General features: G+C 42.0%; 1 protein-coding gene across 1 annotated transcript; it reads right to left on the reverse strand.

Annotated features, from left to right (window-relative positions):
* Nucleotides 1-725: 725 nt before the first annotated feature.
* Nucleotides 726-25,038, reverse strand: Mospd1 (motile sperm domain containing 1). The gene is made up of 6 exons (XM_036175414.1): nucleotides 24,900-25,038; nucleotides 9,105-9,358; nucleotides 8,925-9,000; nucleotides 8,084-8,301; nucleotides 2,087-2,248; nucleotides 726-806 (listed from the first exon to the last, which is right to left on the reverse strand). Exons 2-6 carry the CDS (start codon nucleotides 9,256-9,258, stop codon nucleotides 775-777), a joined length of 642 nt encoding a protein of 213 aa, XP_036031307.1. The 5' UTR covers nucleotides 9,259-9,358; nucleotides 24,900-25,038; the 3' UTR covers nucleotides 726-774.
* Between the last annotated feature and the right edge of the window lie 237 nt (nucleotides 25,039-25,275).

Here is a 25,275-nt window from a genome sequence, read left to right on the forward strand (position 1 = left end):
CACAGAGATCCACCTGGCTCTGCCTCCCGAGTGCTGGGATTAAAGGCGTGCGCCACCACTACTGCCTGGTGAACAAAGTAATTTTAAAAACTGTCTACCTTCCTTTAAAACTCTCAGGCCAAACAGAGAAGCCAGTCTAATTGTATGAGGTGCCTGGTGTCTGGACCACAACCTGTTCTGTAGTTCACAAGATGACTTAAATCCATCTTGTCTTCTGTGAGACTCTAAGGTAAGTGTGCCCCCCCCCAGTAAGTCCCTTGCTTTCTCAAGCCTCTCACACACTGCTTGGAGCATTTTTGCTTGAAAACCACTACAGCAACTCTGTGCAATGACAGAGGGAGACATGATTTACATAGTAATGTTGATGCATGTGTCCAGCAATGAATGTCATTTCATTTTCAAGCTGCGCAGTTGCTCATTTAGGTCTTTCTTAAACTTTGAAGGACCCATGACCCTTATCAAAGTGATTTAGAAAAAAAAAGATGAAAAAATAACATTTAAAATTATTTGCACAATAGGCATAGATTTTTAAAAGAATGTCTTCCAATAATTCCCTATGTACCACTCAGAAATATTTTTCGTTGTCTGTAACATAAAGTGCTAGAGTCCTTCAAATAAAATTAGAGACTAGTTGAAAATATATATTATACATTTGCAATTACTTCAAATCATTCATAATTTGTAGTGTGTTAATGGAGTGAAATAGAGATAAAAGGCAGTCCACATTCATATTTAAGATAAATTTACTTCAGAACAGTCAGTTGTAATCCTTGCTCATGTTCTAAGTATAGCCATTGTGATAAGACCTGGAAGGGAAAAAATGGAGGACAGTTAGAGAAATGCATTTTACCAAATCTACCATTCAATAACAATTGTTTGGAGCTCGGCAAGCAAATAAAATATAGTGCCACAGCAGGCACTCTACCAAGAACTCAACGTCGACTTGAATTTAGTTGATATTATACAGAAGAAATCCAATTTGCAACAATAGGCAGTCACTGTATAGATTTAATGAAATCACTTACGTCTGGTCATAGCTAATTTCACTATCAAACATACCTCCTACTTTATCTAGTCACATCAGCTGTAATAACAGCAGACATGCCATTTAAAAGTGTCTGTAAAACCAAACAGACTTCAACAGCCTATTTATGGCAGGGCTTTAGGGCCACAAAGACACAGCAGTGTCTTTCCATCCTCTCTCTCTCATTTTTTTTTTTTTTTGAGACAAAGTCTCTCATGGAACTCACTCTGTCGACCAGGCTGGCCTTGAACTCACAGAGCTCTGCCTGCCTCTGCCTCCCGAGTGCTGGGATTAAAGGTGTGCATCAGTACACTGGCTTACATGCTCAGTCTTATATGAATGTCTGGAAATAATAAAGAGGGGCACAGTGAAGGAAGATGACTGCCTAGGACTGAAGCAGTCAGAAACACTGTCTCCAAACAGAACACCAGCTAAATCTCAGAAGATGGACAGGAAAGAAGATACAGAACAAAGGCGGACATTTCAAGAAACGAGCATGATCAAGAGGCCCAGAATTCCAGATGAGATTTTTCTAGAATCAATGACTGGGAGACACAGTAAGCTCCAGGGCAGCATGGACTGAAGTGAGACCCTGTTTCAGAACAAATAAAAAAAATGAAACACATACAAACAATTAAAAGTCAAAAAAGAAAGCCCAGTGTGGTGGTGTATGCTTGCAATCCCAGAACTGGGGAGTAGGGTGAGGAAGGTCAGGAGGTCATGGAAAGCCTGGGCTACATGAGACCTTGTCTCAGGAAAAGAAAAGTGGAACAAAAGAGCACTCCAGGGAACACTGAGTGCAAATACAATGAAAAAATGGCATGCAAGTAGAGGTGTCAGGAGAATATGAGGGAAGGAGAGAGAGACTTTTTAAAGACTTTTTCTCCGCTAGCGGAGGCTGGCCTCAAACTGTGAGGTGAGGTGACTCTGAACTCCTCATTCTCTTCCTCCACCTCCCAATTACACATGCCCAACTTGAATGGATGGACTTTATAACTATTTGATAACATTGGAAATCAGTAACCCCTCAGATCAGTACCAAAGCATCTGTAGAACCCTTACCTAAGATATAAGCAGCCACTAATTTTTGATTCACACTTAAGTGGAGGTAGAGAGGCACCAGCGATTCCATATCCCCCAGAGTAGGCAGCATCAGGGCCGCAATACATATCACACCCAGGAAGACAGTTAGCAAACTAGGTCCTGAAGAGACTGTTCTGTTTTCTGTATTAAAAAAAGAAGAAGATGATAATCTCTGAGCTTGCTCCTAAAACCAATATAAGATGAAAGTCAAAAGTCCCTCCACAGATAGTGTCCAGCATGCATCATGACTGTGTTTCAGCTATTTCTGTCAACCATTCACCACTCTAATCCCATGGAGACCTCCATGTTGCGCTGATATAGAAGTCTATAATTTAACACTTAGTCATTATGCATTGGCTTGCTTAAATGGCAAAGGGAAGTAGTGAAAAGAACAGTTACAACAGGAACAATTACAAATTCCCCAACCCCTGACTGTGTGTATCATAAATACCTTTATGATTTCCTTTGTTTGTTTTGTCTCTCTATGTAGTCCTGGCTGTCCTGGAACTCAATATGTGGACCAGGATGGCCTCAAACTCACCAAAATCCATCTGCCTCTGTTTGCCCAGTGCTGGGATTAAAGGCATATGCCACCAAACCAAGAATGGTTTTCAACTGTATGGATGACTACTGTACTATTATGTACACCAAAGAGAAAGCAGATAGTTCTAAAAGAATGTGCTAGAAATGAATGGACATTCAACATTTTCTTCCTGTACACCAGGAGATTACTTGGCTATCCCAGGAAGTCCTGATTTAAGATGGCTCAACTTGACACTGGTGGGCATGCAGTAGGCATAACAGAAACAACACCCCAAATTGTGACTTTTGATTGTTTTCAGGCTTACTGGCATATGGTATGACAGTTAGGATACTGGGCTTTGGCAGTGAGCTACAGCATTCCGTCATCATAGCCATCCCAAGAGGAAAACACCAACACCCTGCAATGGATTGTGTATTCAATGCTTTTTCCACAGATAACATGTTCAGTCTGTAATGGGCTAACTGGGACAAATTGGGGATTTTAACTAGTCAAACTCATAGAATCGAGAGAATTGTGGCTTCCTAGGACTTGGGAGAAGAGACTAATGGGAGCTGTAATTCAGTTGACACAAGTCTCAATCCTATGAGATTTACATGTCTAAAGACACACTCTGTCACATAGGACCTATATTTAACAACACTATATTTGGGGTAGCCATGGTGGTGCACGCCTTTAGTCCCAGCACTCAGAAGGCAGAGGCAGGTGGATCTCTGTGAGTTTGAGGCCAGCCTAGTCAACAGACCAAATTCCAGGATGGTCAAGACTACCTAGTAAGACCCTGTCTCAAACAACAAAACATGCAATACTCTTTTGTACAAAAAATTAGTTGAGAGCCCTATGTAGTGGTGTAGGCCTATCATCCTAGCACTCAAAAGGATGAGGTCAGATGATCACAAGTTCAAGGCCAGCCTATGATAGATAGCATACTTTAATCTCATGTTGAATATTCTTAAAATAAAAAATGAAATATGACCAAACATGGTGGCTCACACCTGTAATCCTATGTACTCCAGAGGAAATGGCTGCACAAGTTGGTGATCCCATCTACTTCAGATGCTGAGGCAGAAGGTTAGAAACTATAAGGCTAGCTTGGACAACTTAGTGAGGCTCTGTCTCAAAAATAAACACAGGGCTAAAAAGATGACTCATTGGGAAAAGTGCTTGCTGTACAAGCATGAGGATCTGAATTTGACCCAGAACCTATGCAAAATCACCAATCACACACACACACACACACACACACACACACACACACCCCTGCTGTCAAGCCTGATGTGACACATTCTGAGTGTATATCTATAGTATATATCCATCTTTTATTATATCTATCTTTTAAAGAAACCTAGTGTGATGGCTAATCTTGGTTGCCAACTTGACTACATCTGAAAGTAACTAAAATCCAAGCAGCTAAGTATACTGTTGAGTTAATTTTCTTGGTTGGATTATTTGAGGTGGGAGATCCACCCTAATTCCAGATCATTTGAAGCCAGAAGATCCACCCTAAATCTGGGCCAGACATTTTGGGGGCATCCCACATAAAAGGACTTGGAAGAAGGAAGAGCATGCTTTCTGTCTGCTTGTCCTCCCGCTCATTGGTAAGCTCACGTATCCTGCCTGACCCAGTCTTTCGATGGTGTTCTAACCTACTTGTTCAGGATTCCAACACTGACTGAAAACTGGCAGCTTTCTATGATGACCCCGGTACTCCAGCCCGATTATGACAGCTGAGACATCCAGTTTCAAGGATGTCTACTGGATCCTTGGCCCTTCTATCAAGAAACAGCCTTTGTCAGACTACTTGGACCACAGCAAGCCACCTGGATTAATCCATATACATACAAGCATACATATATGTATACATACACTATAATATATAGAAGATTTTATATATATTAGTTCATTCTATCAGTTCTGTTCCTTAGAGAACCCTGACTAATAACCCAGTAACAGCATTTTTCCACCATGTACCTTTCCCCACTAATCTTCCTTTCATTAAAAGGAATAGCCAAGAGCAACACAATTTGTGTTTTATTAATGAAATAATGCTGTTCATTCTATTATTAAGTGGAACTTTTCTAAATTATTAATACCTTAGCTATTGTGAAATTTAATTGAACTTCACCAAAGCTAAATAAGTAAAACAAAGTCAAATTTCATAGTAATGATTGCTTGGGATGAAACAATAGCATAAATAACTTTAAAAACCCTTAGTTCATAAGCAAAAAACTTTGTATTTACATCTATTGCAAGACTGATTTTAAGGGAAATATAAACTATACCATTGACTACAAATTAAAATAAAGATGATTTCAAAGAGCTGGGTGTGGTAGCAAACACTTGTCATCCAAGCACTTGGGAGACAGAGGCAGGAAGATTGTACGTTCAAGGCAAGCCTGCTCAACATAGCAGATTGCAGGCAGTTTGGGTTACATGGCAAGACTCAGTGAGTTTGAGGCTAGCCTTGAAATTCTAAGCTGGGTGTGGTAGCACACAGCTATAATTGTACTTGAGAGACAGAGGTGAGAAGATCAGGAGTAACTTGGGTCTACAGAGTAAAACCCTGTCTTAGAGAAAAATAATAAAGACAAAATAATGTTTTCCATCATCACTTCCTATAGATAGCACTACTGACAACTTCCAGATTTTATAAATGCCCACATAAACATGTAAAATAGGGGCTGGAAAGATGCTCCATGGATAAAGTGCTTGCTGTATCAATATGAAGATTTTGAGTTTGAATTCCTAGAACCTACAGGAAATTTGTCTGTAATTCCAACAGCATGATGGGAGGCTGAGACCTGCTGAACACGGCTGTGAACAAGAGCAGAGATCCTGCCTCAAACAGGGTAGACTGACACCTGAGGTTGACTCTACATATACTACGTCATACATAGTCCTGCATCCACACAGAAGAACCACCCACATATACACATCTGACACATGCAGAGACAAAACTATACAATTTTATATAAATAGCATGATATATATATATATATATATATATATATATATATACATATATATGTATATGCATATGTGTGTGTGTATATATATATAAAACCTTTACTAAGGTACTCGAAAAAGACTTAATTACCTTTATTTTATGTATATGAGTGTTTCATCTGTATATATGTCTGTGCACCACATGTGTGCCTGGTGAGTATGGTAGCCAGAAGAGGGTGTCAGATCCCCTGAACTGGAGCTATAGGCAGTTGTGAGCCACCGTGTGGGTGCTTGGCATCCAGCCTGGGTTCTCTAGAAGAGCAGCAAGTGCTCTTAACTGCTGAGCCACCTCCCCAGTCCCATATTTGATGAGGCTTTTTGCACTTCATTCTAACAGATCCTTGCGAATGCCTGCCTGACGTTCCTTTTCCTCAGTCATACCATAATCAGTTCTCAACTGATGGCCTTTCAGGTCACTATTAGCTTTTGATTATTACAAACAATAATAAAGAACATCACTTTCTGAAGCCAGAAGGTGCAGACTCCGATGTGTGTGACGAAGCCTTTGCAGTTCATTATTAATGTTTGTAATTAAGAAAAATCTACCAATATTCAGCTCTATGCTTTAAAAATGTCCTTAATAGCCTTGGCTGGTATTTTATGAAAGCATATTTTATGTATTTCTCTTAATTTTACAGTTTATTTTTATTACATGAAAAGATCCATAAAATATAAAACTGTATTTTTATTATGCAGGCAACACTTACATAAGCAAACTTGTTAAGTGTATGAAACTGTAGGTGGCTTTTTTCTTTTGAAAATTTATTAGTGCTGTGTAGTTTGTTATTTGAGGTAAGCAGGTTCTCATGGGACCCAGGCTGGCCTTAAACTCTCTAACAGAGGATGACCATCAGTAAGATGGCCGCCAAGTCCGATGACCTGCATTCCATCCTTGGGATTTACATGGTAAAAGGGAAGACCCTATTCCTACAAGTTGTCCCCGACAAAGGACCACTCTAAACTCCTAATCCTATTGACTCTACCTTCCATCACCTACCAAGGAAGGGCTGAGATTAAAAGGCCTAGGAGCGCCATACCAGTCAAATGTTCTCTTTCATCCAAAGATAAAAAGATGGTCCTATCGATGAACACTTACTGCTAGGAAGCTAATTCCTAGTCCATAGTTCTGGTATTAAGCAGAAAGTCTAGGCACTCCCTGTGCAGAATGGAAAAACTGCAGAGCCACACCAAAAAAGATAGTACTTCCTGTCTTCTAAAACAAATATTTGAAGATGAACATACTGATACACGGTTGATATAATGACAAAGACATTTATAAAATATCCCCAACATAAGCTTCAGTTTCTTTCCTTTTTGTCTTTGTTTTAATTTACTTTTTAGTTTTAATCTTTTAACTTCATATACATGTACTATATTTACAAAATGTTTTTTTCTTTTCTTTTTTTTTTTTTTTGGTTTTTTTCAAGACAGGGTTTCTCTGTGTAGCTTTGCACCTTTCCTGGAACTCACTTGGTAGCCCAGGCTGGCCTTAAACTCACAGAGATCTGCCTGCCTCTGCCTCCCGAGTGCTGGGATTAAAGGTGTGTGCTTTTTCTTTGTTTTTGTTGGGGATGGAACCTAGGGCCTTGCTCAAGATGGGCACATGCTCTACCACTGAGTCACATCCCGAGCCCTTTCTCTGTCTGGATAGAGTCTCCCTACCTCATGGCAATCCTCCTGCTTCAGCCCCTATCAGGCTAGGATTACCAGCATGTGCCACCACTCCTGACTTTTACATTTCAGTTTGACAGACAGCTAGTACCACATTCATGTATCATTCTCTGAAAAGACCTTTGTTTTCCTATGGAAACTTTTCTCGCCCTACTTTTCTACCAGGATTGGAGGACAATAATTAGACGTCGGAAGAAATGGGGAATGCTGTCTGAAAGTTGGATATGAGGAGAGTGCCATTGTTGAAAATATATATCATAGCGATTCTGAGTATCTAAGCTGGAAGGAAATGAGGAATGGAGAGGGATTCAATTAATAGCCCACAGGGGATATTATAATCTACTTAGTTTAATTAACTTCAACTTTAATGAGATTTTTTTCAAAATAATATGAACAGCATACTAAGCTTGGCCTATTGCCAATATGAACCTCTCTCCTCTTTTAAACTAATTAAATGAAAAAGGATATAGGAAAGTCATAGAAACAATAGTATATAATTGCTAAATTGTACTGGTATTATAAAGTTGGTACCAGCCTTCTTTAAGTTTATATGTATTGGAGATATATGGCATTTCATACATTTCAAAGCCTACGACGGCAATCGTCTACTCCTTCTACCTACTGTAGCAGGCACTCTGCTCTTCCTTGGAGCTCCATTTGCTGGCTAGGTTGAAAGTGGTTATCTTGCTAGTAGTCTTAGCTGCACAATTACAGTTGGAAGTCTACAAGGCTTTAAGGGGCTTTAAGAACAATACTACCTGGTTGACATGACTGCTCAAAAAATACACTTTCGGTTAAATGTTCCTTTATTCTTTTCTCTTCTTCTTCCTTTTGTTGTTCTTTCGCAGATGGGAGGAGAGTAGCAATAACCTCTTTCCTTCCTAAAGCCTTCCTCTGGCTTTGCTCAGAAACTTGGAGGCGGAATTTGTCTATCACACCATAGTGACAGGATCGAACATCTCTATGGCGAATCACACTGAAAACAGCAAAACAATAATAATAATAATAATAATAATAATAATAATAAATAATTACAAAGTCTGTTTAGGTGTATGGGACCTATCAAACAGAAGGCATCAGAAATTTCAATAGGGTAAAAAATAATCTTTCTGACTATAACTAAATACTCAAAATTTGCTAATGATGCTGAAAAATACTAATCATACAGTCTAAGGAAGAAAATGGGCAATTGTGAACTATTAGATGAAAGTATACAGTCCAAAACACAGAATAAGAGTCTTGAGTGTGTGTGTGTGTGTGTGTGTGTGTGTGTGCAAATGAAGGCAGGATGTCTCAAAGAAAGCTAAATTCTCTATTATAGCTGGAGAAATTTAAAGGAATAAGCCAGAACTTGACCATAAACTTCATTGCCTCAACCAAAACAATGAGGAATTATTAAAGAAAATGCTGGCCCAAATTGTTTAAGTATCTGATTACTTTATATAGACTTCTCCAGCAACGTCTTAAATTTTGATAAACTTTCAGCCCCAAATAAAAAAGAGTAGAAATACAAACTTGAGAATCACTTTGAGAAGACCGTTTTAAAGTTCAAACACACATATCCACACACTGAGAGCATGTTACATGAGTCTGACTTACATATCCACACAGCACTGAGGCTTCACTGCACCTGCAGCGTCAACAACAACATATTTATTTGGAGTCGTACACAAAACTGAAAGAAAAAGTCACAATGCCATTAGTGTGATTAAATCAATTCATTTTTACAAGTAAAAATTTAGTAGGACCTGGTTAAAATTCAGAGACTAGGAGACTCACCTTTGAACTTTAAGGCAAACTCATAGGGATTGTACAGCGTCAACACTTGCTTATGTGTTGACTGATCATCTGCATAAAATATCAGCTCCGTGGGAAACACAAAAACAGGAAGGTTTCCTTCCACTAACTCTGGCTGTCTTTTTTGTTGATGCATTGGCACTGAATCCCCCTTGCTGCGGCCTCTGTCTTTACAGTCTCAAAGCTATTTCGGACTTTCTTAGATTCAGTTAAAAACTCCAAACCATTTTGGCAATCTAGAAATGAGAAAAAGAAACTGCATGATACCAATTTTCAGCAATCTACAGTCACTCTGCAAAAATAGCATATTTAGGAAACAGCAAGATGGCTCAGTGGGTGAAGATACTTGATGCCATACCAGGCCTGATGGTCCACATTCCATCCACAAGTCCCAGAGAGAACCAAGTCAGGTAAGCTGTCCCAACTTCCCAATTCTCTCTCTCTCTCTCTCTCTCTCCCCCTCTCCCTCTCCCTCTCGCGTGCGCGTGCACACGTAGGGGGGGAGAAAGAGAGAGAGAGAGAAGAGGGGAGGGGAGGGGAGGGGAGGGGAGGAGGGGAGGAAGGAAGGAAGGAAGGAAGGAAGGAAGGAAGGCAAGAAAAGAAAAAAGTTACAGCAGGCTGGGTGTGGTGGTGCATGCCTTTAATCCAGAACTCAGGAGGCAGAGGCAGGTAAATCTTGTGTGAGTTCCAGGTCAGCCTTGTCTACATAGTGAGTTCCAGGCCATCCAGGGCTACATAGTTATGAGATGCTGTGGGTGCTGGGATTAAACCAGGATGCCCTGGAAGAGCAGACATCTCTCTAGCCCCTAAAGATTGATTTGATTTTTATTTATTTGTGTGTATTTGTGTGTGAGTGTGTGAGTGTGTGTGTGTGTGTGTGTGTGTGTGTGTGTGTGTGTGTGTGTCTGCTTCTCTGTCCTGAAGCTGGAGTTATAGGTGGTCTATGTGGGTGCTGGGAACCAATTTGGGTCTGGAGAGATGGCTCAGTTGTTTAGAGTACTTCCTGCTCTTTTAGAGGACTAGAGTTTAGTTTCCAGACCCCACCTCAGATGACTCACAACTACCTGTAACTCTAGCTCTAGAGTATCTGATGTCCTCTTTTGGCCTCCTCAGACACCCCCATACACATGGACATACCCACACACATACACTAAAAAAATATAGTCTCTTTTTAAAAAAACTAAAACTTTCCATTATTTCTTGTAGAAAACTTAAGAATCACTTTTACACTGACATTAACAATGATTTATATAGTGCTGTGTAGAAGGATGGGGAAGATGGTTCTCTTCATCTTTTTTTCCTACTGAAACCAAGACACCCAAGCTGTCTGGGAGCTGAATGACTGTCCTCGCTAAGCAGTCCTTGGCGTTTCCTTTGAAAATTCAGAGTGAGTAAGTGCTCTTTGGCCCACGTGGCTCGGTTCTTCCACTTGTATGTCAAGTTACACAGGCATCAGGAGTGCTGCTGTCTTGCAGTTAGTTGCAGAGGCACTTCAGGACTCCTTCTGGGCTGTGTTTGAATGTGCTCCAGGTAGCTGGAGCTGGCAGAAGGCCGTCTGTCAAATGTCATGCTTCTGCTTCTATTTTCTAATCTCATTGTAATCAATACTCTTATTTAGCAAACCTCCTAAAAGTAACATAAAAATACACGGTCTGAGGCTGTGGCTCAGTTGGTAGAGTGTCTACCTGGCATGCACAGAACACTGGCTTCAATCGCCAGGATTGCATAAAGCCAGCTGTGGAGACACATGCCTACAATCCCAGCACTGAAGAAGCAGAGACAGGGAGTTTCCACATCACTAGGTTTCTACACACACACAGCCCAAATGCCCCCAATTCCATTCATCTCTCCCAGTACCCTCTTCTATAATCAGGAAAGGATCCTTGCAATAAGACAGGGACATCAACCTAGTCACAAAAACCTTCAACCTACAATCTGTCCTGCCTACAAGATGTGCTCAGGCAATCTTGTGGGAGTGGCCAACCCATGACTGGTGCAACTTGAGGCCCATGCCATGAGAGGGAGCCCATGCCTGACACTGCTGGGAAGGCTAGGACCCAGAGGCAGGACAGTCCAGAGAGACCCAGGATAGAACCAAACATGACTGGCAAAAAAAAAAAAATCAGTGAAATGATTCCTAATGATATTGTGCTGCACGCACTTGTATATCAGTGCCTAGTCCAATTGTTATCCAGCAACTTGTGGGACAGATGCAGAGACAGATGCAGAGCCAAACACTAGGAGGAGCCAGGGGAACCCTGAAGAAGAGGTGAAGGAAGGATTGTAGGAATCAGAGTGGATCAAGGACAGCAGGAGAACAGAGCCCACAGAATCAACTAAGCAGGGCTCATAGTGGCTCAGAGACCACCGTGACAAACATGGACCCTATATTGGTATGGGCTAGGTCCTCTGCATGTACTCTATGGTTGCACAGCTTGGTGTTCTTGTGGGTTCCTAACTGTGGGAGTTGGGTGTATCTCTGACTCTTTTACCTGCTCTTGGGACCCTTTTCCTCCTACTGGGTTGCCTCATCCAGTCTCAACATAAGGGTTTGTGCTTACTCTTACTGTATCTTGTTAGGCCATGTTCAGTTGATATCCCTGGGCTGCTCTTTTTTTGGGGGGGGGATGGAGGAGGGATTGATCTGGGGGAGAGGTGAAGGGGGGGAAGGGACTAGGAAGAGTGCAGGGAGGGGAAACTGAAGTGAGGATGTAATCTATCAGAAAAGAATGAAAGTTTTTAAAAAAAGAAGCAGAGGCAGGAAAATTAAATTTCAAAGTCCTCCATGGCTACATAGAAAGTTTGAGACCAGCCTGAATGACATGAGAAGACTCTGTCTCAAGAAAAAGTAATAAAAAAGATTCAAGGCTCCCAGAACCCCACCCAGTGCAAAATTGGGCCAGGCATGGTGATGCATATTTGTTCTCTAGCACTTGGGAGACTGAGGGAAGAGGACTGCTTGTAAATTTGAAGCTCATGTTTCTGGGCAACACACTGAAGCCCTCTCTCTAAAACCAATCAACCCAACAAAGTGGAAAAGCTAACACTCAGAAAACATCCAGTGCCTTGCTCACCCTTGATGCTGGGGTGCGCGTGGGGGTGGGGGGGGTGAGGGGGGGGGGGGGGGGGGGTGGTAGTGTTGGTCCTGCCTCAACTGAATGTACCAGGGCTTTTCTGTCCCCCCATAGGAGGCTCTACCTACCCTTTTGGAAGAAGGGATGGGGAGTGGGTAGGGGTGGGGGGGTAAGGCTCAGGGGGAGTAGGATGAAGGATGAGAGGGGATCTGTGGTTGGTATGTAAAATGAATAAAAATATTTTTAAATAAAAGAAAGAAAAGAAAACGTCCAGTTTTCATTCTGTAGAACATACTTTTTAAACAGGCTCTAAGCCATTACATTCAAAGAGGACTACAACCAATGAACACATTATTTAGCTTTATCAGCTGCCAGGGCTCTGATCCTTCATGAGGCTTTCTGAACTTTCACTAAGACAGGGTATGATACCATCATATATAAAAACGTAGATGGATGTCATACACAGGCCCTGCCATCAAGACACTCTAAACTAGGGCTTAGTGATTCACACCTTTTATCTCAGCATTCAGGGGGCCTAGACAGACGGGCCTCTCTGATTTTGAGGCTAGCCTGGACTACATAGCAAGTTCTAGGCCAGGTGGGGCACATAAGTAAGATCCCGTCTCAAAAACAAAACAAACAAACAAACAAACACAAAAACCCAAAAATAGAATAAAAGAAAACAAGGAAAAAGGAATTTCAACCCTGGAGGTGAGATATTGTGGTGTACCCTGTAGTCTCAGGCTTTTGGGAGGCTGAAATAAGAGGACCCACAATTCAAAGCTATTCTAGGCTACCAAGTGAGACCTGGTCTCAAAAAAGAGAGACAGAGAGAGGTGTGTGTGTGTGGGAGAGAGAGAGAGAAAAAAAAGAAAGAAGGAAAGAAGGAAAGAAAAGAAAGAAAGAAAAGAAAAGAAAAGAAAAGAAAGAAAGAAAGAAAGAAAGAAAGAAAGAAAGAAAGAAAGAAAGAAAGAAAGAAAACCAGAGCCGGGCTGTGGTGGCTCACGCCTTTAATGCCAGCACTCAGGAGGCAGAGGCAGGCGGATCTCTGTGAGTTCGAGGCCAGCCTGGTCTACAGAGCGAGATCCAGGACAGGCTCCAAAACTATACGGAGAAACCTTGTCTCAAAAACCAAAAAAAAAAAAAAAAAAAATCCCAGGAAAGTGTACACAAGAGCACTGGGAGGGCAACATTGAGACCATATGCAAAGGCATGGAAACCCGAAGGCAGGAGGGGAGGCAGCGAGCCCCAGGCTGTCTCAGATAATCCTCCAGCTCTCTCCACTACTTCAGAGCATGTACATAGTTCATGGCAATGTTGGCTTTGTTCCTAAGTTTGGTTTTCAGTAAGCTGACTGAGCCTGTTGACATTTTTATGAGTAACAATATCTAATGTTTGTATAATTCATAACAGATTACCCAGACTTTTATTAATTACATAGACTGAATGATTAATAAGCTCTTAGATAGAGTGTTGCTTGGACTATACTAAGTGCTAAGTATTTCCTACTATTATTGGTCATAGTGATATATTTAATTATGAATAGACCAGCCTGAAACAAACAAACAGAAAATCCAATATCAGCAGGCTTCCTGCCTTCTAGTCCAGTATTCTTTGCACTATACTAAAATATTTTCACAAGAGAAAGAATATTTGAAAAGCATCTGACTCAAGTGGTTATACATATTTTCTTGGAATCTATTTTTCTTTCCTTTCCATCCTACTCCCACCTTCTTTCTCAATTGCACAGCCATGCTCCTGCACCAGCTCCCCAAGTTCTGGGCCTGCAGGCAGCAGCCACACAGGGCTCTGCATTCCTCTTTCACGCTAAGTCACACACATGGCTATCTGGATAATTCACTCTCAGAAGTTTGCTACATATTGTTAATACAACAATGAGCTCTGTAAGTTGACTCTTGAAAAACTTGGCTATTAGGAAGAGCCAAATTTGACATGACTCAGTAATATGCTCTGACTCATTCTAAAACTCAGTTCTGAGGGAAAGAGTTTAGGATTAAAAGGTAGCAGCTTTGACTTACAGAAGACATAACCAGGCAGAGCCATCTAGAAACCAATAAAGTTGAAATAAGCCTTTGCTTAATACCATGGCCAATTCCAAACAGATTAAGACTTTAAGTGTTAAAAAGGGAAAGAAAAGCCAAAGTACTAGAAGAAACCATAGAAAATTAAAAAAGAAACTCTCAGGCTAGCAATGGCATAAAACTAAACCCAGACATATTGACAAATTTAATTATATAAACTTTTTACAAGTACACATGGCTGGCCTATAATCCCAGCACTTGGGCAGTGGAGGCAGGAAGATTAGAAGTTCAAAGTCAGCCTTACTTGTACAGCAATTTTTGAGACCGGCCTGAACAACATGAGAGCAAGCCTGTCACACACACAAAAGCAAATTATTTTATAGGAAAAGGACTTATCTTACAAAAGGCTATTTAATTTAACCTCACAAGAGAAACAAACTAAAGCCATGCTTTGATACATTTTTAAAAAGATATCAGATTGGGGGGGGGGAACCTTGTTAGCACATGATGAGAAAAATCAGCAATCAGGCACACTCTTATATTAATGATGGGGATATAAACTGCAACAACTACTATCCTGCTATAATGAAATACTCACATCCTCAGAGCCACTAACTTTACTTTCAGAATATTTCTGGAACATATATCCACCACCACCACCGCCACCAACTTATGGAAAGTTACATACGTGAAAGCATTTATATGATGAGTTAAGGATTAAAGGAAATGATTTATGTGAAGCTTGGTGAAAAGACCTTGGTACTCAATATAAACTAGTTGTTCACAGCAAAAGACTGGAAACATCCCAGCTATCCATTAGTAGGGGATTTATTAAAGTGTGCTATATATATATCCACTCATTGAGATACAAGATACCTGTCAAAATAGAGAAAGTTCTTTGTGTAGCTGGACATGAATCAAGCCTCACAATGTAAGATAAAGCTGGACCTGCTAACATAGAACTGTAATCTCAGCTACTCAGGAAGTTAAAAAAGAAGGATATCAAATTCAAGATTTGCCTGGATTCTTAATGGGACTCTGTATCAAAACAAAAAGTGGGTTGGTCTATAACTTAGTGGTAGAACACTTGCCTAACATGTATGAAGTCCCAGGTTCAATCCCCAGTACCAAATTAAAGCTCAGTGGTAGGGCCTAGATTCAATTCCCAGCATGCTTTGCCCCACCAAAAGATATAGAGTTGAATGAGAAAAGCCAGGAGTGCCTTGTGAAGTACATGCTATCATTTGTATGTAAGGAAAGATAAAAGAATGAGTGATTAAATTGGGCTTTGATGACACATGCCTGTAATCCCAGCATTTTGTAGTCTAAAGCAAGAAGATCAGGCGTTCAAGGGCAGCCTCAGGTACACAGGGAGTTCCATACCAGCATGGACTACATGAGATCCCATCCCAAACAAGTAAATAAATAACAAAATATGTACTTTTCAAGTCTTTGAAGCCAGGTGTGGTGTCAAAATCCACCCTAGTAGGGAAATTGAGGCAGGAGGACTATAGAATGAGACTATCCCCAACAACAACAACAAAAAGAGGAGCATGAGAGGATTCTTACTGTGAAGTCAAAAATAACCGAACAGATAAGCGCTAAGCTGCTGTTGTAATTTTAAGGAGAATTTAGTTGGCACAGGTCAGAGGAAGAATTATTAGCTTGGAATAAAGGCTTACAAATGTTTATCCTTTGTATCTTGAGGCTTTCTCTTTGTGAGTTAAAGATGCCCTTCCTCGTTTCCCCATGAGTCACACACAGGCTATCTCCTTGTCAACATTAAAGAAGTGTTTAATTGCTTTTGAGCAGTTTAGTGTTTCTTCTCATATCTCTTTTCCCATCCATCACTTATCTTGGATAAGATAGAAGTTGCCTCCTCAACTCCAAGCTGGGGTGATAGGGACGAATTAGCACCAGGTCAGCAGAGTAGCATTAGCATTGCCAACAAGCATCACGAAGCACAACACTTACCTTTGATGGATGGTTTTCTGGGAAGAGTAACACTTTCTCTTTGCCCTACTCCATATTACAAAATGATAAAGTGCAAAAATCCAGGGGGAAGATTATATACTAAACTGGCAAAAGCCTTCCTGCAGATCAGTTTATGAAGGTGTTGTCTGAAAGTCTAGTGTACACCAAGTCAAAGTGTGTTATAGCGCCTCACAGATTTAAAAAAAAAAAAAGCCCAGGATGGTTAAGACATTTTTTCCAGAGTTGCACAGGTTATTAAAGGCACAGTTATATGGTCCACTTACTCTCTTTATAGTATTTATCTCCTCTGCATCTCAACTGGAAGGTCCTACCGTCATGACTCTGTTATATGGACCCAAATGAAATTTAAATGATCACTGCGTTATCATTTCTTTTTCCTTTTCCTATTCCAGATATTGAACCCAGGGCATTGTATAAGGACTGTATTTGAAACAGGGTCTCACACAGCCCAGGCTAGCCTTTAAGTCCTAATCCTCTTTCCTCTACCTCTCAAGTGCTACAATTACAGGTCTGTGCTACCATGCCTGGGACCAATGTTGTATTTTTAATGCTCTTACTTGTATGGATCCAGTATTTTGATATTTGGTCTCTTCAGTTATATATTAGTTCTAATATCACATTATTTTTATCTTGTTCTAAGTTCATGAAAAACCCAAGTTCAGTGCAGGCACTTGGAAGACACTGAGGTTTTCCTACAGGTGTCTACTAACAATCTGTTCTTCCATCTGTGAGCATGCATGGAATGTGCTGTTTACATAGAAGGCAGGCAAAGGTTATTAGTTAAAGGCATTTGTGGTGGTTTGAAAGAAAATGGCACCCAAAGGTCACTAATAGGAGGTATGGTCTTGTTGGAATAGGTGTGGTCTTGTTGGAGGAAGTATGCCACTATGGGGGCTTTGATACCTCCCAGTATCCCAGACCAATTCCTGTTGCCTGCAAGATATAGACCTCTCAGCTACCTCTCCAGAACCATATCTGCCTACATGCCGCCATGTTCCCTGCCATGATGGTAATGGAATGAACCTCTGAACTGTAAGCTGCCACCTCAATTAAATGTTTTCCTTTATAAGAGTTGCAGTGATCATGGTGTCTCTTCACAGCAATAGAAACCCTGACTAAGACAGCACTACATACAGCTAGGTGGCTACTGACCACAGACTAGGGTGAGAGGAAAGAAGAAGGAATCCACATTCTCAGCTGCCTCTCTTCTCCCCCTGCCTTCTGCTTTCCTTTCATCTCCTCAGAGTCAATCTGCACCAGCAGTGTTTATAAATCATGACGCTCCCACATGGTCCTGACCATAAAGGCTTGTCCTTGACCCTCTCCTAAAAGTACAGAACATTCTTGAATAAAATTAGAAAGAGAACCTTATGTGTGCACACTACCTTGTGACCAATTTACAAACTACTCTCCATGGGAAGCAATGTCAACCCTGAATGGTTTCTCCTGATTGTTTGAGGCAGGGTCTTGCCATGCAGCCCACGCTAGCTTCACACTAGAGGTCACCTACTTCTGCCTCCTGAATGCTGGGATCCCAGGTGGATGCCACCATTTCTGGCAACATGGAAATTTCCCACTCTTTGCTGTTGGTCCAAACTATTGCCCACAGTTCCAATCATTTGCTGTCTTCTTCTCTTTGCATTGAGCAGAGGAATGGAAAAATTAGAGGCAGGGACAGACAGGGGAGTTTCAGAAGACTTCAAAACTGTAGACTTCAAACACTGAGACCATTGGCAAGCATTCAAACTATAGTAAAAGTATCTTCTCATCCCTCTGCTTTTGGGAAAATGGAGCCTCTCAGAAGGGCACAAGCAGTCCTTCTGGATTCTTGTACTACTATTGTTCCAATTTAAAACCAGTTAAGGAGATGACAAAGATGTTAAGAGCACTTGTTGCTCTTGCAGAGGACCCCAGTTCAGTTGCCAGCACCCACATTTGGTGGCTCATAACAACCTGTAATTCCACAGTCAACATGAGATCCAATGTCCTCTTCTGGCTTCTCTAGATACCAGCACACATGTAGTGCACATACATACACTCAGACACACACAAATACACATAAAACAAAGTTTAGGGGTTGGGGATTTAGCTCAGTGGTAGAATGCTTGCCTAGCAAGCGCAAGGCCCTCCTCAGCTCCGCAAAAAAAAAAAAAAAAAAGTTTAAAAAAAGTTCAGTATTATTCAAAGTCTAGCCTCCACGCAGCAGGAATTAAGGAGCTATCTGCTTAGCCACAGAGGGCCACCTACTTAAACTACATGTCTCTGCCTCTAGACATTTATTCTGTTTTTCAGCTCCACCTTTAAGTCAGGCCCCTTTTATCTGAGTGCAGGGGCTATCTTAGTCCTCCACACTGGGTAGTCTTTGCCAAAATATGAGAAAAATGCAAATTAGGTCAGAGCAATAGGTTGTACTACTTTAGGCCCTTTCTCCTCCATGTTATAAACTCAGCAATGAAATATGAACTCCAGCATCACCTACCAGAGTTTTAATGCCAGAAATGAAATCATAATGCTCATTTTATATCTTCACGCCCGTTATTCAAGAGCATATTTTTTAGGGCTTTGGTATAACATGTTATCTTCCTTGTGGAGCTGACTACTACAAATCATAGAGTCATGAACTAATCCACATTAAAAAATAGAAGCTGAGTAGTATATATAAAAGACTTTAAAAGAACACCCTAGTCAGCAGTGGGACAGGTCTATAAATTTCAGCATCTTAGGACGCTGGGATAGGAAGATCACAAGTTCAAGGCAGCCTGAGCCACACAGCAAGACCCCATATCAAAATAAAATTAGTGGCATAATGCCTATAATCCTAGCACTTGAGATGCACAGGCAAATAGAACTCTGAGAGTTCAAGGTTAGTCTGGTCTACCTAGCATATTCAGGCCAACCTGGGCTACAAAAATAAGTAAAATTAGTGAAGAATGGTACATTCAAGGCTAACCTGGGCTACATAGTGAGTTTCAAGTCAGCTTGGGCTAGAGTGAAACCCTGTCTCAAAAAAAAGCAAATGAATAAATAAATATATAGGCAAACAAAACTTAAAAGGGCTGGGAGTGTGGCTTGATAGTAGAGACCTTACCTAGTATGCATAAAACACTGGAATTGATCTCAAGTACCTCACAAAAATAAATGTCTTTTTGTAAATATATGGCTGGGTATGGTGGCACAAGCCTGCAACGCCAGCACTTGGCATATAGATACAGAAGGGTTACTACAAGTTTGTGGTCAGCCTGGTCTACATAGCGAGTTCCAGACCAGCTAGAGTTACATAGCAAGATCCTGTCTCAAAAAGAAAACAAAGCTGGGTGTGACGGTATACTACTCTAATTCCAGAACTCATGAGACAGATAGGCAGCTCTCTACTACTTTTAGGGCAGCCTGGTCTACATAGTAAGTTCTAGGTCAGCTAAGCCTACATAGTATAGTGAGACCCTATCTCAAGCAACAACAACAAACCACACACACACACACACACACACACACACACACACACACACACACACACGATAAAATACCCCTCTAAACCAAAGACAGCTTTATTTCTCCATTTTAATAAATGCATTATTTCCACAATTTACAACATTGTTGTATCTTTGGTTATTACAAGATGTGCAAAGAAAAATCTATATTAATTCAGTTTATAGAATATGTAGGCTGCTACATGTGGCACATGGAGTTTTAAGATCTTTAATTCCAGGCTTGGGGGAGCACATCATTGAGCCTAACACTCAGGAGGCAGAAGCAAAAGGAGTTCTGAATTGGAGGCCAGCCTGATCTACATAGCTAGTGCCAGGCTAGCCAAGGCTACATAGTGAGAACCTGTCTCAAAACAAAACGAAATAACAATATCTTTAATTTCTTCACCATATACTCAGCCTTATTATTTATCAGAAATTATGGTAGGGAACATGAAGGAAAGACGAAAACAATACTTTCATCCTTCATAAACCCCAGACTAGCAAGAAAAACATACAACAGGTGTTAGAATATGATGCTATTGCGATATTAGGACATATATTTAAATGCCAGTTGACACAGTGTGCTCTGAGCCAAAAATGATGGCCTATATCCGGAGTGAAAAGAATGAATGGCAAGAAAAATGTGCAGAGGCATAAAAGGGACAGGGGGTACTTCACAGTGAGCACACTGCATATGATTTAAATATGTATGGGTGGCCAGGAGGTGGTGGTGCACGCCTTTAATCCCAGTACTCTGGAGACAGAGGCAGGCAGATCGAGACCAGCCTGGTCTACAGAGTGAGATCCAGGACAGGCACCAAAACACAGAGAAACCCCGTCTCGAAAAAACAACAACAAAAAAAAAAAAAAGAAAGGAAGGAAGGAAAGAAGGAAGGAAGGAAGGAAGGAAGGAAGAAAAATATGTATAGACATAGTAACAAGCAGAGGGAAAACTAGGAAGGTAAGCTGGAGGTGGACTGTAGAAGATCATTATCTTTCCTATGTTTGGAGCTTGTCAGAAATGGAAATTCTTAGTCCCCACCTGAGACCTACTGAATCGGGAATGATGGGAGTCAAATTTTTAACGAGCTGTGTGGGTAGCCGTCAGATTCAGCAACATAGAGAACCACTGCTGTGGGCAGTAGGAGACCTTTGAAGGAGCTTGAAGCCACAGGAAGTGACCTGATGAGTTTGGAGGTGGGTGAGTGGTAGCCATTGACTACCCAACTCCAACACCTACTGCAGTGTAGATACAAGAAAAAAAAAAAACTGTTGGATGTGTATGCCATGAGGAGGTGATGTAAGCTGCGGCTAAGGCAGTAGGAATGGAATCAGATTTAAGAGATGTTTCAAGTGACCAAAGGTCAATCAGGTGACTAAAGGACAGTCATACAGATGTGTCACTGAAGTGGCTTTTACATAAAAACTGTAGTCTTGCTGAATCTGTCAATTTATAGACCCCAGAAAAAGGGAGGCTGAGAGCAGTTCCTATGTGTTTCTTTATAGTCGAGAGCAAGGCCAGGCGGTAGTGGCGCACACTTTTAATCACAGCACTCAGAGGCAGAGGCCGGCCTGGTCTACAGAGTGAGTCCCAGGACAGGCTTCAAAGCTACACAGAGAAACCCTGTCTCAAAAAAAACAAACAAAAACAAACAAAAAAAGAGCAAGGGTGTCCTGGTTTGTAAAGGAGCCTTCTAGTCTACTTGGTTATCCTGATTCTCACTGTAAGCTAGTATGTTGACGTATTAACATATTTGTATGTTCTGTGCATTTAGTTGGTATGAACTAATCTTTGAGACTGGTAATATTAGGATGTGCTGAGAAGGCTAGTGAGCAGGCACTGGTTCAGCTGATCAAAGTCAGGTACTGTCAAAGGGAAGCTGTTGACCTCCTCATTTCTTAACACTGCACTAAACTCATAGGACCCGGTTCATTCAGCAGGAAGTTTAAACTGAACTGAGTGAAAGAATTAGCTTTTGGGCTACATACACCCTGAAGGTCAAGAAAGCCAAGCAGAGCTGTTATTTCTAATTTGGGAGGCATGATTTAGCTGGGGCCATCTTCAATTACCTGATGAAAAGCAAGTCAGGTACAGGTCAACCTATATGGCTAATTTACCTCCTAAAAGGCTTTTGCGTTTTTGAGACAGAGTGTCACTATGTAACTCAGCTGGTAGTGTAGATTAGGCTGGCCTCAAACTCACATAGACCCACCTGCCTCAAGACTCTTGCAGGATACAATTCCTATTTTCCTCATGGTTCTGGATCCCTCTTGCTATTTCATGCTTTTTAGTTGTTACCAATATCTTGTGCCTCACACCTGTCCTCCCCATATTTGGGAGCCTATGGCAGACAGACTGTCTAGACTTTGAGGCTGACCTGGATTACATGACCTCCAGGCTAGATAGAGATTCACAGCAAGACTGTCTCAACCTCTCCACCTCAAACTGTACACTTTTAGGTAACTTGAGACCTAGAGGGGTCCACAGAAATTAAAACGAAAGCCTTGTAATGGAGATGAAGAAATAGAGAACTCAAAGAATAAATCACTTAATATATTTATTCCAAGTAAAGATACTCCCAAGCTGGGCAGCAGTGGCGCACACCATTAATCCCAGCACTCAGGAGGCGGATCTGTGAGTTCGAGGCCAGCCTGGTCTACAGAGTGAGATCCAGGACAGGCTCCAAAGCTACAGAGAGAAACTGTATCGAAAACAAACAAACAAACAGATACTCCAGACAGCAAAAGGGGATTAAGACAGCCTTTAGAACATCATTGGTAATCTTCATTTCTAGCTTTTAGGAGAGATTAAAATGTTCTCTATTTTTTATCTTAAGCCCCCTTTTTAGCTTTGTTAGGGTATTTGTTTAGTTTTTTTTTTGTTTTGTTTTGTTTTTTGGTTTGGTTTGGGGTTTTTGTTTTGTGTGTTTTTGTTTTTGTTTTGTTTTTTCGAGACAGGGTTTCTCTGTAGCTTTTGTGGCTGTCCTGGATCTCACTCTGTTGCCCAGGCTGGCCTGGAACTCACAGAGATCTGCCTGGCTCCTGAGTGCTGGGATTAAAGGCGTGCACCACCACCACCACCACCACCACCACCACCACCACCACCACCACCACCACCACCACCACCTGGCTTTGTTATGTGTTTTGACACAAATTCTCTCTACTATGTAGACCAGGCTGGCCTTGAACTCAGGAGACTACCCAGCTTATCTTAAATCTTTTTTCAAAACAAAAAAGGGAGTAGGATGGTGGTGGGTGGCGGTGGCTGCACACACCTTTAATTCCAGCACTCGGGAGGCAGGCAGATCTCTGTGAGTTCGAGGCCAGCCTGAGCAACAGAGTGAATTCCAGGACAGCCAGGGATACACAGAGAAACCCTGTCTCAACCACCAAAAATAAACACAAAATGGAAGAGTAGCAATATTTTGAGACATCCCATATGTAGCCCTGGCTGCCTGGAACTCTCTATAAGACTGAGCTGGCCTCCAACTCACAGAGATCCATCTGCCTGCCTCTGCCACCTAAGTACTGGGATTAAAGGCATGTGCCAGCACACTCAGCTCATAATTTCTTTATTGGGCTTAGTAAGGAATGGGATGGGTTTTGTAGTTTCTTATTTCATGTTTTCAAACAGTGGGCTTGAATGTAAATTCCTTATAAGAAAAAAAAATATATGTATATAGTATTTGAGAAGAATAGACATGAACAATTTAAGGGAGATAGGTGTAGTATCTATTTTCTGTCTTTGCCTATTAAGGGTTTCCTACTCTACACTGAAATACTGCTTATTACACTTGATTACATACTACATGCAAAGGGAATCTATTACAACCATTTCTCATAGATTTGAAAAATTCTAAAATTTCAAGTACTCTGGCATGTCAGGAAATTCAGAAACCAGTTTAATCTCATATCCTGTTTGAGTGTATAGACTGTACAACTTTAAAGACACATTTGGCCATTTCCTGTTTTCCAAACTCACCAATGATCTGTACCAAATATATGTGTGATCGAAAAGCTGGGTGTCTACCTACCCTTTACTCAATTTCCTGAATGGAGTATTTAATGGGCAAAGAGATTTCCCAATACTTACAGGAAGTGTGGACAAGATTTTCATCATTATGAATGTGTTAAATCCCATGTGTGCCTTTCCCGAAAGAGTAGACTTTCTCCTTCTGTCTGGAATTCACATTAAGAACAAAATGTGTTCCAAAAGAACAGGCAAAATTCGGAAACTTGAATTTTTCAGGATTACTTTCTCTTCATTTCCTTGAAGGACAAAATGCTAGGACCCATTTCACTTTATATGTGCCCTGTGGCTCTCCCAAGTGAAATTTCCTTCAATTCTACTGGGACAGCAATGCTACTCCAGCAGGAGAAAGACAAATGTCTTTCCTCAAAGGGGAACCACAGAACTTTAAAGGCTGAGGTCTAGGGTGAGACTAAAATCCTCCTTAAGACATCAGCCCCACCTGCTTGGGGCCCAGCCTTCACAGCTCTTTCCCCACGCTGCCCGGCTCCATGTGAAACTGGTCATGTGAGCCTGTTTACAGCTGAGCAGCTGGTGCAACCATCAGGATCCGTGCAGAGGTCCAGGGAGGGGTAAGGATACAGGCCACGTACCCCCTTTCTCCCCTATAATTCCAAGATGTTTGCTTCCACCACAACCCTCCCAGTTTCTCCACTTCCTTTCATGTCCCTTCAGGCAAAGCCATCCCGGGACGCTTGACTCCAGCCCCCACCCCCACCTCCATTTCCTTGCCTGGGGGACCGGCTGAACTGCAGGAAGGGCGAGGACAGTGTCACCCCGAACAGGGTAGTCGACTGACTTCCCTCCCGCAGCCCTCCAGGCAATGTCCGCCAAAGAGTTGTCCCTAGAGCCGCATCCCCAGGGCAACTGAACTCTGCCAGGCAGGCAGCGGGAAGCTTGGGAGGCTGCCTTCGCCCAGGCAGGGGCAGCTACACATCTGCTGGCCCGACCCTGCGGAAGGGCCACCAGCAGTCAGAGAGCAGTGGACCCGCTCCCCGGTCCCAGCTACCCACCGCAGCCAGGCACCGCAAAGCCTCACTGTCAGTCACGGAGCCAAGCTCTGGCTGCGGGTCCTGGGCATTGTCTACACGGGGGGCCTCGGCTACGTAAGTTCCACGTTTCCTCCCAAGTCAGAGGAAGTGGGTGACGGGACATTGGGGGACTCTCACCTCAGTAACAGAGGCTTCCTCGCAAAGCAGCTGCGACTGCTCCTTGCTCCTTTGTCAGCGTCTCCAGACTGCACTGCCTGCTGGGATACGGGAGGACTCAACTGCCACCTCTCCCCGCCCAGGAGGATGAGTCGCAACTGGAGGGTGGATGAGAAGAGGACGAGAAGGCGGACCCGGGGGCGGGGTCTAACCGAGGGCGGGGCTTCGGTGTTGCCACCTGGCTTCTAGGCTTTCTGCCTTCTCGATGCTTCAAACTACTTCCTTCTTTGCCCTGTGGCTGCCCCTCCTCTTCCTCTAACCCGTGAAAGGATTAGAGGCTGTCTCAGAGAGCAGTCTCTTTGCACTCATTTGGTGGTGACCATTGACATCTGTCTCA

Source organism: Onychomys torridus, chromosome X (assembly GCF_903995425.1).
Source record: "Onychomys torridus chromosome X, mOncTor1.1, whole genome shotgun sequence".
Classification (NCBI taxonomy): domain Eukaryota; kingdom Metazoa; phylum Chordata; class Mammalia; order Rodentia; family Cricetidae; genus Onychomys; species Onychomys torridus.

Excerpts from the sequence above, each read along its gene's own strand:
- Mospd1 (XM_036175414.1), bottom strand. The coding sequence starts at position 9,258 with ATGCATCAACAAAAAAGACAGCCAGAGTTAGTGGAAGGAAACCTTCCT. Across the intron at positions 9,001-9,104 it reads GTTTGCCTTAAAGTTCAAAG|TTTTGTGTACGACTCCAAAT; the intron begins GTGAGTCTCCTA and ends TTTTTCTTTCAG. Across the intron at positions 807-2,086 it reads AGTGGCTGCTTATATCTTAG|GTCTTATCACAATGGCTATA; the intron begins GTAAGGGTTCTA and ends TTTCCCTTCCAG.